Raw genomic sequence first — 16,820 nt, 5'->3', positions numbered from 1 at the left:
CGTATAATATTAATTTCCTTTGTTTCTATTTATGAACCCCGGAATGTTTACTACAGTTCAAATCGCATCGTTCTCACGACTATATAAATCGTAAAAAATATTTATAAATAAGCAACCTAAAACTTCTTTAGCAAATTTAATAACGTTGTATATATCGAGATAAATCTACATCGATTGTCATTGTCTAAATCCATTGAAGTTCATAAAGCGACAAAAATAATTTCTGCTTAAATTAGTACAAACGATTTGAATGGTATTTTGTAAAAAAGGTTAGGATATTTAGTCGGTTCATTTGATTTTACACTTCCCGTTTATTCTGTTAATAAATTAACATACTACCCCGCCGTCGCGTTATTTAAAAATAAAATATTACTTAAATTACTTACCGAGTCGGGTACAAAAATCATTTTCTATATTGCTTTTTATTTATATAAAATACTCGTATGACGAAAGATAAATTATAACTAGAAATAACTCCCTAAGCAAATACGATATCCTTCGAAACGGTTTTAAATAGGCGACAGCTAGGCGGTAAATAATCCACACCCAGCAATTACTCAACATAGACTGTATTCTCTTCCTTTTTGGTTTCATCACTCGTAATCGCAATACACAAAGATAGCCCGCACGTTTTTACTATCTTTGTTTTAAAAACATTTTAATTTGTTTTAATGTGTTTTTTTTTTTTACTTGTAGTTCTATATTAACGTTGAATTATCGGGTTTAAACCTTCGAGTAAATATTTCATTATCTTATACTTATAAAGTATTTTCAATTGTAATATATTTAAAACGGTATTACTTATTTAATAAATAAGTTTTGCAGGCTGGTCTAGCGGTTAGGTTATTCTTGCCTTTTCCAATGTTTGCATTCCAATCTCCAATATTATTAAATTTTTTAACTCCTTTTATCTGTTTAATCGCTTCATCAATTTCTTCGTATCTCTATCTCATCATCACGGTTGCTTGTAGGCATATAGATGTTATCAATCGATATCGGTTTAGGTTTAGATTCTATCCTTATTACAATGATTCTATCGCTATGCGTTTTGAAATACTCTACTCTCTTCCCTATCTTCTTGTTCATTACCGAACCTAATTCCTGCCTGCCCGTTATTTGAAGCGGAGTTAATTTGTTAAAAATCACCTGGCCAAAAGTTGTTTTCCTCTTCCCACCGAACCTCGCTAATTCCTACTACATCTAGATTTATCCTATCCGTTTCCCTCTTTAAATTTTCTAACCTACCGACCTTTTTTAGACTTCTAACATTCCACGTTCCGACTCGTAGAATGTTATTTTTTAATTTTCTGGCGACCCCTTCCTTAGTAATCCCCATCTGGAGATCCAAACAGGGGACTAGTTTACCTCCGGAATATTTTACCAAGGAAGGCGCCTCCATTTTTGTTAAATGAAAATGCAGAGTGTTACATTTTCTTGGAAAAAAAAGCGGCTGTAGTTTTCTATTGCTTTCAGCTACACAGTACTCAGAGGATCGAGTGATGTCGATATGGCCGTTTAAGTCGCCCTGACCTACGCTCTTAACAACTATTGAAAGAGCTGCTATCCTCTTTCAGGAATCATTCCTTTGTCTGGCTCTCAACAGATACCTCTCCGATACGGTTGCATCTTCGGCCCAGCCGCTCTGTATCGCTGAACACTCAAGCTCCCTCACCATCGGCAAGGTCTCATGATTCATAGACGGAGAAAAATTGATATAACAAAGTTAAAATAGAAATTTAACTCTAGAAATTGATACTAACATATCTGGATTTTACGATAATGATCGGTACAATTCGATGCCTACTTTTGGTTTTAGTTTATTATTTTATGAAGAAAAACAATCGCATAAATAAATGAAAAATATGTACATTTTTTTAAAAAAATACCACCTTTAAATTAAACGCGTTGAAAGGTAAAAATAACTTTAGTACGGTATCTCAGAATGGATTTGACAACAAGGTTTGATGATGATATCTACGATTATGTGAAAGTCGTAGCTTCAAATGAAAAATTTGATGTTTTTACCAATTTCTTGTTATGCATGTTTGCACTCCTCTCTTTAGCCTATTCATCACGCTTATGAAAAATTGGCAAAAACATCAAATTTATAACTTGCAGCTATGACTTACACGTAATCTTAGATATCACCGTCAAAGCTTTTTGTCAAATCCATTTTGAAATACCGTACTAAAATTGTTTTTTACATTTTAGTATTTTAATTAAAGAGAGGCGTTTAAAAAATTATTTTACGTATTTTTTATTTTCCACTTTTTAGTGCGTTTAATATAAGAGTGGTTTTTAAAAAGTTTTTTTTATATATCTTTTATTTTCTACTTTTTAGTCTTCATAAGTTTATACTTAACAGCCGCGCTAGCGCACAGGTTTGAGCGTATTTAGCGAAAGATCGGATCGGTACGTTTTACGGCGGGTGAGTGCAATGAAAACAGAGCTAAAGGATTTAATTTCCAAATAACCAAGACCGGTGACGCAAACTCAAAGTCGTATCGGCGAGCTGACCGTGTAAGTTATAGAATGACACCGCATTTTCGTCTCTGAGACTAATAGTTAAGGAGTTATTAAAGCAGAACGGTATTGACCTTTTCGTTACACTACAAATTTCTGTTCTGGTACCCGTATGTTTCGTGTGATTTCACGACCTACATGTGTTCTAACAAAGAAAATGACAGTCTATTTATTCAAATCTGTTTATAAGTAACAAGATTTCGGCAAATTTCTTGATGCGATCGCTCTAGATTAAAAAAATAGTTTTCATTTCCTCCCAAATAAAATTAAACAATTCGACACACGATCTCCACCGGAATAAATTTATTAATACTATCGTATAATAAGTATTATAATACTTTAATAATATTGAAAATATTACGGTAAAGTAAAATATGAAAATCATTAAAACGTTATTATAATAAACGATATTAATATTGAAATGTATCTTGCATTAAAACATACGTTTCAATTAACAAGTCGTAAATGTAAATAAAAATTAATACCCGGTTCGTCTGTTGCTATTGACCGAGTGTATGCATCGATCTGTGCGGTGCGAGTTAATTAATTACATTTTTAAGCGTTACCTTACTCACCACGGCAGGTAATGCGAATCATATTTATACCGACTTAGAAATTCCTGGTAAGCGTTTAATGTGCCTTCGTCTCGCACGTTGCAACATCCTTGACACTGGACGGCTGTATCAGGAACACATTCCCGATCGAGTGTTACCTTTTTGTACGGTGTTTTCATCCGTTCATAGACGGTTTATAGACAGAGGAAGATTAAAACCAGAAAAACGTGGTAAATCATGACGACCGCGTTTAATATGTACATCGGAGGGTGTGTTAAAAGAAATCGGTGACGGCTCGAAGCTAAAATTAGTGGGGGTGCTGCTTCAGAAAATATTTATTTGGGCCTTTTCAAGACCGCGGTTCAAGTTTTCTGCGACGTAAAAGAACCGAAAAAAAAAGAATCGAATAGGATAGCTGAAAGCAGAATAATAATCTAATTCTACACTTCGTCACATTCAAGAATACGGTACGTGGTTTTTAAGCGCATTGTATTCGGTATTAACAGAATAAATAATAAAATGTCAATACCGATAATATGTTTCGGTATTGTTAGATAATAAACTAATAAAATGTCCGTTTAAAAACGCTTTACTCCAACAGTGTTTAATTTAAATTTCTACGAACATAGAAACAAATACAAAATTCGATTTTAATAATTACCTTCTCTTTCTCCCTTCGAGCGTGTTTTTAAACAGATTTGGCATTCAGAGCCCTTGCTTTCTGCCATCTTCTGATCGCTATTGAAAAAACAACTAAACCGCTTTCATATCCCTTCCACCGACTAAAGTAAAAAAGAGAACGAACAAGGAACGTTACGTACATACGCGGATTAAAAACAAAAACTACCTTCCACCAGGACGCCAGGGTCGGCACTGCGGGAGCGAAAGTGTTCTGTGTCCCTCGCAGCAGCTTCCTATGTGCGCATACGCACAATAGCCAAATACGTGGCCGCTGGAACTGTGAAGCTCACAGTTACATACAATGATTTTTGTATCTTTTTCGTAAACCGGCTACTGACATTAAGCTTAAGGATTAGATATTGTAGAAGTATAACGAATGAATTAATGAAAAAAGGACTCGTTATATTAAATGTTATCGGTAATATCAAGTGGAAAAAGGGGGCGATGCAGTTCTACAGTGCCGCCGCTGAAAGAAATACCTTGTCGTCTCGAAAAAAGGACTAGAGAGCCGGATCTTGGAGTTTAGCGATTGTAATGCAACAGTTCGAAAGGTTTTGCGCGAGCGACTATTTTACCGCGAGATTATACAGTCCCCGTTTTGGATTATGCCGATGGCTTATCCGAAAATGTACCGATCCGAATTTTTTGAACGATATTTTCTTCATCGCTGAAGTCAAATTTATACCCTCACCGATATCAGTTTTCTGTAAACGTACGGGTGACCCCTTATTCGTCTGCTTTTTACCTGAAACGCTCGACGTTGAAGGCGTATACATTTCTTGACTTCTGATTTTCCACTTTTGCTCGAAAATTTTTCGCTAAGCACACGCAATAAAATACGGTTCATGCCGGATGGAGCTCCGGTTCATTACGGATTACAAGTTTAGATCGCCTAAATGATCTCAACAGACGGAATGATCTCTCGACTATCTAACCGGACGGATCGGTCGAGGAAACTATATAATAGCATAGCCTGCAAGGTCTTCCAGTCTCAATCGTCTTAACTTGTTCTTATTAGCCCGTTTAACCGCACTTGTATACGACATCTCTATGGTTAACGTACAATTGCGTACAACAATTCTAAATGGGAATGTGAGGATTCGTCATACACCTTCTTTCTTTTTCTTTTTCCTGTTTAGCCTCCGGTAACTACCGTTTACGGTATACGTTCTTCAACAGTGCAACACAAATTAAATTAAAATGTGAAACAAAATTCTCATTATAACTTATTAAAATATATTCTTTAAACATAACTAAACAATGTATTTTATTTACTGCTAAATATGAACCGGCAAGGTTAATAGACAGAATAAATACACCTAATCAAGGTATGGCACCTTCGAACATATTTTTAGTCCTCTGATCGCCGATATTGAAGGTTCTACGGTTCAGTACTTTAATTTATTAATACCAGAAAAAGAAATTATTGGAGATTCAGACATTATGCAACATTGGAATCGAGTTCGTTACAATTCATATTATTATATCGTTTTAATTTATTCATATTTCATTTATCTTTGTTAATATTATTATCATCAAAGTGCAATTGCCATACAGAGAGGTACATTTCATTAATTTAATTGTGAAATAAGTAAAGAATGATACTGTAAAACTTAACATTATTTCAACTATTTTATCCTAGTGTTTTTTAGGTACTGTAGAAATAATATTAATAAACTAGTTTATAACAATACACGAGCCACCAAAGGGATATTTTTAATTAATTGTCCTTTCTACAGTAGTAATTTATGCTTTGTAATTATTGTCATGTCAGACATTGTAAAACGGAAACAAATATTTCTTGTTATAATCGCATATACAATCGCTTATTGAGACGGGTTTTCTTGTATGAAACAGAAAAGAGCTTACATTAAAATGAGGCCAGGTGTATTAAGAATGGACCTAATTCAGAGTCCTCAGATATTATTTGCAAACAAGTTTTCTTCAGAGAAGTTTATTTCCTTTAAATATTCAATATTATAATCCTACAGTATTTCAGAACTAAAAACACGATTCAAACATTGTTTAAATAAAGAGAATAATTTAGAATTTAAACATTTTTATCAAAATAGAAGAAAAAGTCAATTGCAGAGAATATATCTACAAATGTTAACGTTGATTCATTGATTTATACATATAAATTGTCTAATATGGGCAGCAAGTGCAATCGTGTATTTGATATTGACAGAAATGACAAAAGGTGGCTGAAATGACTTTATCAAATTTCATTGGTTTAAATAATGGTGGCTCGTAGCTAATATTAGTGGGGGTGCTGCTCCAAAAAATTTTTTTTGGGCCTTTTCAAATCCATGGTTAAAGTTTTATGTAAAATAAAAGAACCAAAAAAAACAAAATGAATCAAATAGACTAGCTGGAAGAAGGCTAATAATCTAATTCTACATTTTATCACATTCAAGAATACGGTACACTAAAATAATTAATATGGAATAAATAATAAAATGTCAAATACAGACAATTATCACATTCAAGGTAAAATATTCCTTGGTAAAATATTCCGGAGGTAAAATAGTCCCCCGTTCGGATCTCCGGGTGGGGACTACTAAGGAAGGGGTCACCAGAAAATTAAAAAAAAACATTCTACGAGTCGGAGCGTGGAATGTTAGAAGCTTGAAAAAGGTTGGTAGGCTAGAAAATTTAAAAAGGGAAATTGGTAGGACAAATGTGGATATAGTAGGAATTAGTGAGGTTCGGTGGGAAGAGGAAGGCGACTTTTGGTCAGGTGATTTTAGAGTAATTAACTCAGCGTCAAATAATGGGCAGGCAGGAGTAGGTTTCGTGATGAACAAGAAGATAGGAAGGAGAGTGGAGTATTTCAAAACGCATAGCGATAGAATCATTGTAATAAGAATAAAATCAAAACCTAAACCGACAACGATTGTTAACGTCTATATGCCTACAAGCGCCCATGATGATGATGAGGTAGAGTGTGTATACGAAGAGATTGATGAAGCAATTAAACACGTAAAAGGAGATGAAAATTTAATAATAGTTGGAGATTGGAATGCAAGCATTGGAAAAGGCAAGGAAGGAAATATAGTGGGTGAATACGGGCTGGGCAAAAGGAATGACAAGGGGACCGACTTATAGAATTTTGCACGAAGTATAATTTAGTAATTGCCAACACCCAATTTAAAAATCATAATAGAAGAATATACACTTGGAAAAAGCCAGGCGATACTGGAAGGTATCAGATAGATTATATCATGGTTAAGCAAAGATTTAGAAATCAACTCGTTGACTGCAAAACTTACCCTGGAGCAGACATTGATAGCGACCATAATTTGGTGATAATGAAATGTAGATTGGGGTTTAAAAACCTGAAGAAAAGGTGTCAGATGAATCGGTGGAATTTAGAGAAGCTTGAGGAAGAGGAGGTAAAGAAGATTTTTGAGAAGGACATCGCAAGAGGTCTGAGTAAAAAAGATAAGGTAGAAAATGTAGAAGAAGAATGGGAGAATGTTAAAAAAGAAATTCTTAAATCAGCAGAAGCAAACTTGGGCGGAAAAAGGAGAACTGGTAGAAAACCTTGGGTTTCAGATGATATATTGCAGCTGATGGATGAACATAGAAAATATAAGAATGCTAGTGATGAAGAAAGTAAAAGGAACTATCGGAAATTAAGAAATGCTATAAACAGGAAGTGCAAACTGGTGAAAGAAGAGTGGATTAAAGAAAAGTGTTCAGAAGTGGAAAGAGAAATGAACATTGGTAAAATAGACGGAGCATACAGGAAAGTTAAGGAAAATTTTGGAGTACATAAATTAAAATCTAATAATGTGTTAAACAAAGATGGTACACCAATATATAATACGAAAGGTAAAGTCGATAGATGGGTGGAATATATTGAAGAGTTATACGGAGGAAATGAATTAGAAAATGGTGTTATAGAGGAAGAAGAGGAAGTTGAGGAGGATGAAATGGGAGAAACAATACTGAGATCTGAATTTAAGAGAGCATTAAAAGATTTAAATGGCAGAAAGGCTCCTGGAATAGACGGAATACCTGTAGAATTACTGCGCAGTGCAGGTGAGGAAGCGATTGATAGATTATACAAACTGGTGTGTAATATTTATGAAAATGGGGAATTTCCATCAGACTTAAAAAAAAGTGTTATAGTAATAATACCAAAGAAAGCAGGGGCAGATAAATGTGAAGAATACAGAACAATTAGTTTAACTAGTCATGCATCAAAAATCTTAACTAGAATTTTATACAGAAGAATTGAGAAGAGAGTGGAAGAAGTGTTAGGAGAAGACCAATTTGGTTTCAGGAAAAGTATAGGGACAAGGGAAGCAATTTTAGGCCTCAGATTAATAGTAGAAGGAAGATTAAAGAAAAACAAACCAACATACTTGGCGTTTATAGACCTAGAAAAGGCTTTCGATAACGTAGATTGGAATAAAATGTTCAGCATTTTAAAAAAATTAGGGTTCAAATACAGAGATAGAAGAACAATTGCTAACATGTGCAGGAACCAAACAGCAACAATAACAATTGAAGAACATAAGAAAGAAGCCCTAATAAGAAAGAGAGTCCGACAAGGATGTTCCCTATCTCCGTTACTTTTTAATGTTTACATGGAACTAGCAGTTAATGATGTTAAAGAACAATTTAGATTCAGAGTAACAGTACAAGGTGAAAAGATAAAGATGCTACGATTTGCTGATGACATAGTAATTCTAGCCGAGAGTAAAAAGGATTTAGAAGAAACAATGAACGGCATAGATGAAGTCCTACGCAAGAACTATCGCATGAAAATAAACAAGAACAAAACAAAAGTAATGAAATGTAGTAGAAATAACAAAGATAGACCGCTGAATGTGAAAATAGGAGGAGAAAAGATTATGGAGGTAGAAGAATTTTGTTATTTGGGAAGTAAAATTACTAAAGATGGACGAAGCAGGAGCGATATAAAATGCCGAATAGCACAAGCTAAACGAGCCTTCAGTAAGAAATATAATTTGTTTACATCAAAAATTAATTTAAATGTGAGGAAAAGATTTTTGAAAGTGTATGTTTGGAGTGTCGCTTTATATGGAAGTGAAACTTGGACAATCGGAGTATCTGAGAAGAAAAGATTAGAAGCTTTTGAAATGTGGTGCTATAGGAGAATGTTAAAAATCAGATGGGTGGATAAAGTGACAAATGAAGAGGTATTGCGGCAAATAGATGAAGAAAGAAGCATTTGGAAAAATATAGTTAAAAGAAGAGACAGACTTATAGGCCACATACTAAGGCATCCTGGAATAGTCGCTTTAATATTGGAAGGACAGGTAGAAGGGAAAAATTGTGTAGGCAGGCCACGTTTGGAGTATGTAAAACAAATTGTTGGGGATGTAGGATGTAGAGGGTATACTGAAATGAAACGACTAGCACTAGATAGGGAATCTTGGAGAGCTGCATCAAACCAGTCAAATGACTGAAGACAAAAAAAAAAAAAAAATCACATTCAAGAATATGGTACATTAAAATAATTAATATGGAATAAATAATAAAATGTCAAATACAGACAATATATTTTTATTATTATTAGATAACTTAGTAAAATGTCTGCTTAAAAATACTATAGTCCAATGGTGCTTAATTTAAATTTCTATGTGCACAGAAACAAATACATAATTAGTTTTTACTAATTACCTTCTCTTTTGCCCTTCCAGCATGTTTTTGGACAGAATTGGCAATCAAAGAGCTCCTGCTTTCTAGAATCTTCTGATCACTACTAAAAGACAACTAAACCACTTTCATATTCCTTCCACCGACTAAACTAGAAAACGGAATGAACAAGGAATGTTCTGTGCACACACAAAGTACAAGAAAAAACTACCTTCCACCAGAACACCAGGGTTGGCACTGCGAAGCAACAGTGCTCTCTCTCCCTCACAGCCTTGTGCAGCTTCCTATGTGCACATGCGTACAACAGTCAAACATCACACTGCTGTAACTGTGAAGTGCACAATTCCATACAAAGATTTTTGTATCTTTTTCATAACTGGGGATGGCTACTGAAATTAACACCAGTAGTAACCAAAAATGATCAAAAATGGTACTGTTTAGAAATACATTACTATAATTGCACTATTTATAAAATGCTGCCTGGTTTGTTTTAAATTTATAGTAATATTTATTTCTATTGCCACTTGACAAAAAACGCATATTGAAATTACAAATAACATTGTTTTTTCTTTAATTATGTCAGTGAAATAATTTCATACTTGTTTCTAGTTTTCCTTGTGCATAACAGATAAAATTACATACCATATTCTGGTTTTCTAATCCTGAAGAGATTTGTATTATTTATGCCCTCTTTTTTTTAAATTGATATTTGTGTGTGAATTTATAACAATCGATCTAACAAGAGAATAGATAAGTATGAAAGCAAAGAATAGGTATTATTATTAGTACTTTTGTAAATAATAAATTATCATGAGAAAAAGTTGATTACTAATGAAATTTTGTTGATACCGCAAAAAATTATAATGTACTATCTTGTTATAAAAACAAAATGCAATTTCACTAACCTGATTTTTTTTCAAATGAAACACTTCATTTTTCACCTCTGAATTTAAATTTTGTTTCACTAAGGAGAATAATAAATAAAGTTTCTTACACCCAAGTTGCTTAAATATTGATAAATTTTTATGCCTGTAAACACAAAGAAAAGTTAAATTAGAATGATTGGACATTAAAAATAAAATAATCTTAAATGCTAAATATATTTATCTATTTTAAGCAAGCAAATTAATCCCAACGCAGATGTTATTTAACAAAAAATTAAATATGTTGATACAAAATCATATATGATTTTATATCAGTAACTTAAGTTTTAAGTTACATTTTATAACAGAATTGAAATCACTTTAAATAAATTTACTTTTAACATCTTTTTAAGAACTGATTTACTTTACATCCAATAAGAAAAATGTCCCGGTGAACCTGGTGTCCTAGAGAGCCAGTGGTCTCTATGATCAGTGGAAATAGCAAAAGTAGGCCGAGAATTAAGACAAACCTAAATCTGTATCAACACTGTATAAAATTTCTCTATGTTGAGAATTGTTTTTCCTATTACACTACGTATGATATTTGACACTTGACTGCACTTTCCCACAAACCACTAAAATGAGGAGATGGAGGAGGAATAAATGACCAACTAATTCCTGGTGATGTAGAAAAGATTTGAATATTTTGTTTTAAATTTGTCTTGATCTTAAAACATAATGAAAGTTAGCAGAGTTATTAGAAAATATATTAGGTATACCTCTTATGTGAAATGAATCTTTTGAAGGTGGAAAAAAATGATTGTAAAGTCAATCAGAAACTAACTCTTAAATGAATAGCCTTAGTGGCTGCTAAACATATAAAAAGCGGTATGCAAGCCTTATTCAATGTTTTAGATCTTTGCCTACCATGACGAATTATAATTGGGCCACTATAATCTAATGTACAAGAGAATTTTCAGGAAGGAATCACTCTACCAGGCATTAATTGACAAAGCTGTTGGAATTGAGTTTTGCATCACATCTAAAGCAAATTAAACACATGAAAGATTGACGAAATGATTCTTTTAGCATTATAATCCAGTATCTCTGTCGCAACGAATGATGTGTTAATTGTACACTACAGTGTAAGAGTTAACAAGTGTTCAGAGTTGAACACTTAAGTATTCAAGTGTTGACAATTTCAGAATTTTCACTCAGATGTTAACGATAGGATGTTTAACGTGATTGTAGGAGAGAACGTTAAAGTCTGCCTCATACACAGATTAGACCTAAATCATCCAAATATGGATCTAGTGAACTAAGCTTTGTTTATCAATGACCTGGTTCGTTATCTCATTGAAATACATGGACTGTGATTGATAACTCCTTAGTAGTTAAAAGTACTAAAATTACATTCTCAGACAATTTAGAATTAATATGGTGAATGAATCAATCAGAAACTAAATGTTCGTAACAAAGTATGTAAAGATGAAAATCTTTGTGTTCAATCATATAAGATGAGATATACATGAAGTTAATATAGTTTTTACGCCTTTCTAATAAGCATTCAGGATTTAAATTATCATCATTAAACGTAATATTACAATCTGAATAATAATCCTAATAATCATATTATAAAATATATGAGGAATAATAATAACAATAAAAATGATAGATTTGATTTAAGGGGAATGTATATAATGAAATGTAATAAGATTTTTTGGTAAAACTAACAATCTTTTTAAAAATAATTATGGAATGATAAATGCTTAGAGAAACAGAAAGAGAGGTAATTAAAAATTAAGAGAATTTAAGGAAATTTCAAGAAACAAGCTAACAATATATTTGCGTAAACAGTATATCACAATTCTTGTTTAAATTGATTTCTAACATCATTCATGGAATTACAATGTGTCTTATATTTTCATTATTTTCTTTTTCCTTAAAGTAAAATTATTACAGAATAATAATCGTTTTTATTAAAATAATTCATATCCCCATTATAAAGGTATGAAGAATCTAAAGTTGAAGAGAAAGCATTGAATCCAATTTTAAAATAAGTGAAGAAAGAAATCAGATACACTAGAATGAAAAAAATATTGGGAAGAAAGAAAAACGAAACATCAGAAAAATAAACTGTTAATTGCAAGCTTATGCGTAGTCAAAAAAGACTAGAATGCATTAAAAACACTTCATTGCAATTAAGGGGCAAAGGTTACAAAAAATGATTCTGGCATTGTAAAAAATGAATGAAATGTGGAGGTTTGAAAGTTGATCATAATCATATTTCTAAAATTTCCTAACCAAACAACCAACAAGTTGAGAAAATTATTTTGATATTTTCAAAATGTTTCAACATGTTTATTATAATAACAAAGAACTGTGATATTGATGTGTACGCTATTCATTGCTATAATATAATAGAAAAGGAATTCGCTTTACTAAATATTTAAGAAAGATAAGGTTATACATAAGTTATGTAAGAATTGGAAAGGATTTACAATCTGAATTTTAGAAGATTAAGTTGTGTGTACAAATAAATAAGACTGGTTTTATTTTAAATCTTAAAGAGTCCCTAGACACTATCACAGGAACTTAAGAATAATTTAGTTAAGATAGAATGGTAAATTAAGACAACTTTTATTAGAAGTTGATTGAGCCTAGAACATATGCAGCCTGGTGATATGGAGCATATCTACGTTATAATAATGTAAACTTAATCCTCAGTACAAACGTTTTACGAACTTGAGAATTTTATTCAAAAAATGCTAAGGTTCGGTATTACGGATTGAGAATTCTGTTTGAATCCAAAGTTCGTATGACCGGACGTCTGGAAAATCGTTCATAGAATAATATTGTTATAATTTCCTTAGAACACTATCTTTGATATATATATTCGACGCGGGATCTCGTATCATCAAGAGGTATACACATAATTCTACATTTAAATCAACCAATAACAAAACAAAAGCTTAAAAAACAAACACTCCTAGACAAACTTCACAACGCAAACACAAACTTCGTAATTACAACGCCATTAAAGTAACGGAATGATGTACATCACACAACTACGTTCTTTAACACTTGCCAATTGCTACAACCCAATCATCTTCAAAAACGATCTGTTGATTAATCATTTCACATTGTTATCATTAATCATTGTTTAAATTTATAAATACAATATTTTTCAAAAAAATATTCATTTTTTGCAATTATTTTTATAATCAGTAATACCACGCTTACATTGCAAAAATGGTCGGCTACATTAGACACAACTCTTTTTCTGTTCTCTAAGCATTTTAATGTGTCATAAATCTTTTTTTTTTAATTGTTAGTTTTACCAATATAAATCTTATTACATTCATTACACTTAATTTTACACATTCCCCTATTCCCTCCATTTTTATTATTATTCCTAATATATTTTACAATGATTATTTGGGTTGTAAGCTTTTCTACTTTCCCTTCTAGATAGCGTTGTAGCTCAAGAACAGATTTTGAATTTTATGGGTGAAAAATCTTTCGTGTTATCATCGTCCGGATATGATATATTTGTTGTAAAAAATAAAATTAAAAAATAAGACATTTAAAAATTAAAAACTCACCAACACAAAAATACATCTTTAAAGTAAAAGGCCTGTAACGCATGTTAAATGTGAAATAAGACACAGATACATCATATTATATATTGCAATTAAAATATTACCTGCTTTGCAGTAAACGGCACAAACTGTTGAACACACGGCTGAAATTTAAATATTTGAATATAAATGACGACCCTAAGAACTCGTTAAAACATAACACTTCATTATAATAGTCTCCATGTTAGCGCCTAGTTTAAACTTGGGACGCATAATAAATACAATCACAAGGATGTGGTGGACTGTTGGTAGTCATAGCGAGCACAAACTTGTGGACCTTTTGAGTCGTCAGATACCCATGTGTGAGCCTAGAGTGCCCTCTTTTCAAATAGCAGATAATAACCTCCTCTCCACAGTTATTTCTGCATGAGAAGTTCCTTGGTAACAGTTTTCTTAATTGGGTGAATTTTTATTGTTATGGTAGCATTCCATGGTACCTTTGCCTTTCATCATAAACCACCCTATTCAGGTAACAGAGAAGATTGTTGGAAACGACGCGATTTGATGAAAGGAAGCTGGAAACAGGCCTCCGTTGCCGCACTATCAGCCGGCTCATTGCCTTAAATTCCAATGTGGTTGGAGATCCAGTAAGAAGCTCACAGTTACAAAGTGGTTAATTTTCGAAATAACACATTGAATCTCACAGACATGATTATCAGGAGTACACGTCATTAATTGACTGTAAGGTACTCATAGAATCATGGGAGGCAAACATGTATATTCTGTCGTCAATCACAAAAGCACAACCCAGAGAATTAACGTTTTGAGAGCCATCCGTATAAACTGTAACATCAGGATTCAGGGTATTTATAATATTATAAAATTTATTTCACAAAAAAATCGGATTTGCGTTCTTTTTATTATAGTGACAAAGATCAAAACAGTAATTAACAAGGGAAGATCGCCAAGGACATTCTTTTCTTTAGTGCTGAGCTCCAATTCCTAGCAGAACAGTAGATCTAGGCTGTTCCTGTAATGATTAACATCCTGCCAAGGTCAAGGAAAAAGGATGATAGCTTGTGGAGCATGATTAATCTTTACTAGGTTTCAGTATGGGGGGATCACCAGTGCCTCTGACCAAGAATCTGGTAACACCTGATCAGAGAATATTCTATTATAGATACACAAAAGATGTCATAGTGCAGCACCATCTGGGAGGTATGTTAACATATTGAGCCTGATGTCATTTCAGGGGGAAGTGTCAGGAATTATTCAAAGCTCATTATAAGAAAAGGGTATGTTAAATTCATTTTGTGAATCCCCAGTCACCAATGGGATATTTTCTACCTGGAACGTATATCTCATAAACTCAAGACAGTACGATGGGGTAAGTGAAACTGCACTGAATGACATTCCAAATGTGTTCACCATCTCAACTATCACAGTAAGAACGTGTTCAAGACTCGTGTATCATTTCCTTCTTCTTCTATATCAATGTTTGTTTGTCTGCCTGTTCCAACTTAATTCGAGATTTACCAGACAGATTTGTCTAAAATTTTGCACACCTACACTTTGAAGCCCTGCAGTGAAAAAAGCTAATTTTTTTGGACCTCCGACATAACGGTTGCAAGTTATCGGCGTTACTTTTTTCCATTTTGACAACATTGGATTCATTTGTTCGCATGTGAAGCCGCAACTGGGATGCTAGTACTTTATAAATAAGAAAATTAACTGTCTTCTTATTCATGTAAAGTATTTATCTCATAAATAAAATATTTAATACAAAATAGGGTCCCCTCAAAGATATCGTTATGATTCTGATAACAATTATGACACTAATTTAAATAATCTTACAAGGTTTCTGTCAGCTAGGGGTCTATTTAAATTCTTAATTATTTTTACAACAGTGAATACAGGGTAAATGTAGAAAGTGGATACAATTTGAGAGCAATTAGCTTTATTACAGATAGATATAATAATACTTATGATAAACGATTAAAGAAGTATGTTGTTCCTGAGTGACTTAATTCTTTACCGAATCACCTCAATAATGTAAAAATGAAAAAAAATGATTTTAAAAAACTTCTCATTGAGTGGGCATTAACTATAACGTAATAGGTACTAACAGGATTCATGTTGGATTTATACTGGCAATCCAGACAATTATAACAAGATTATAGTTATTATTTTAATGTTGATAATTATTGTAAATCAATAAATAATGTATTGTTGAATGGTTAAAGCTTAGTTATTTATTTTCTTTATATAATTGTTGCAACAAGATATTAATTGTTGTAATTAAGTATAGTTTTGTTTCTTGAGTATAGTTTTAGTTACTAAATCTAATACATTACAAATGTTAAAGAAATAATTTGTTCATTAGTTTTGTTAAATTAATTTTTATAGTTGTACTACTATTATAACTATTACAAAAAACTAATAATATCTTTAGCTGTTACATAAAACTGATTATTGCATTAACCGCTTAATAATGTAATAATAATTCTTTAGGATATCTGTCGACAGACTTAGGTCTGACGGATGATCATGTAAGTTTTAAATTGTAAATAAATAAATAAAATAAATAAGTTGTTAAAGGGCCAATTCAGTTGGCCTTGTTAACAGCTGACATTGTTTAGTCAAAATTTACAATTCATACAGTACATGCAGTAAATTACCTACATTCTTCAACAATGAAATTTAAATTAAAATGTGAAACATAGTTCTCATTATAACTTATTAAAATATATTCTTTAAACATAACTGAACAATGTATTTTATTTACTGCTAAATATGTACCACCAGCAAGATTAATAGAATAAATACACCTAACCAAGGTATGGCACCAGACAGTTTTTATTTGAACATATTTTTAGTCCTCTGACTGCAGATATTGAAGGTTCTACAATTCAGTACTTTATGATTAATACCAGAAAAAGAAATTATAGGAGATTCAGGCATTATTCAACATTTGAATTGGGTTC

At 32.3% G+C, this 16,820-nt stretch overlaps 1 protein-coding gene across 2 annotated transcripts in view; it reads right to left on the bottom strand.

Moving 5' to 3' along the window:
- The window catches only part of LOC142331755 (enkurin-like), a 143,312-nt gene extending 142,598 nt beyond the window's left edge, over positions 1–714 (bottom strand). For both annotated transcript variants that reach the window (XR_012758082.1, XM_075377820.1), the window contains exon 1: positions 387–714. Coding sequence is in view for 1 of the 2 variants with exons in the window: in XM_075377820.1 (XP_075233935.1) it covers positions 387–407 (21 nt within the window). In the remaining variant the exon portion in view is untranslated. The remainder of the gene's footprint in view (positions 1–386) is intronic.
- Between the last annotated feature and the right edge of the window lie 16,106 nt (positions 715–16,820).

The sequence above is a fragment of the Lycorma delicatula genome, chromosome 10 (genome assembly GCF_047948215.1).
Source record: "Lycorma delicatula isolate Av1 chromosome 10, ASM4794821v1, whole genome shotgun sequence".
Taxonomy (NCBI): Eukaryota; Metazoa; Arthropoda; class Insecta; order Hemiptera; family Fulgoridae; genus Lycorma; species Lycorma delicatula.
The sequence above is the reverse complement of the archived record's forward strand: the minus strand, read 5'-3'. Positions and strand labels throughout refer to the sequence as shown.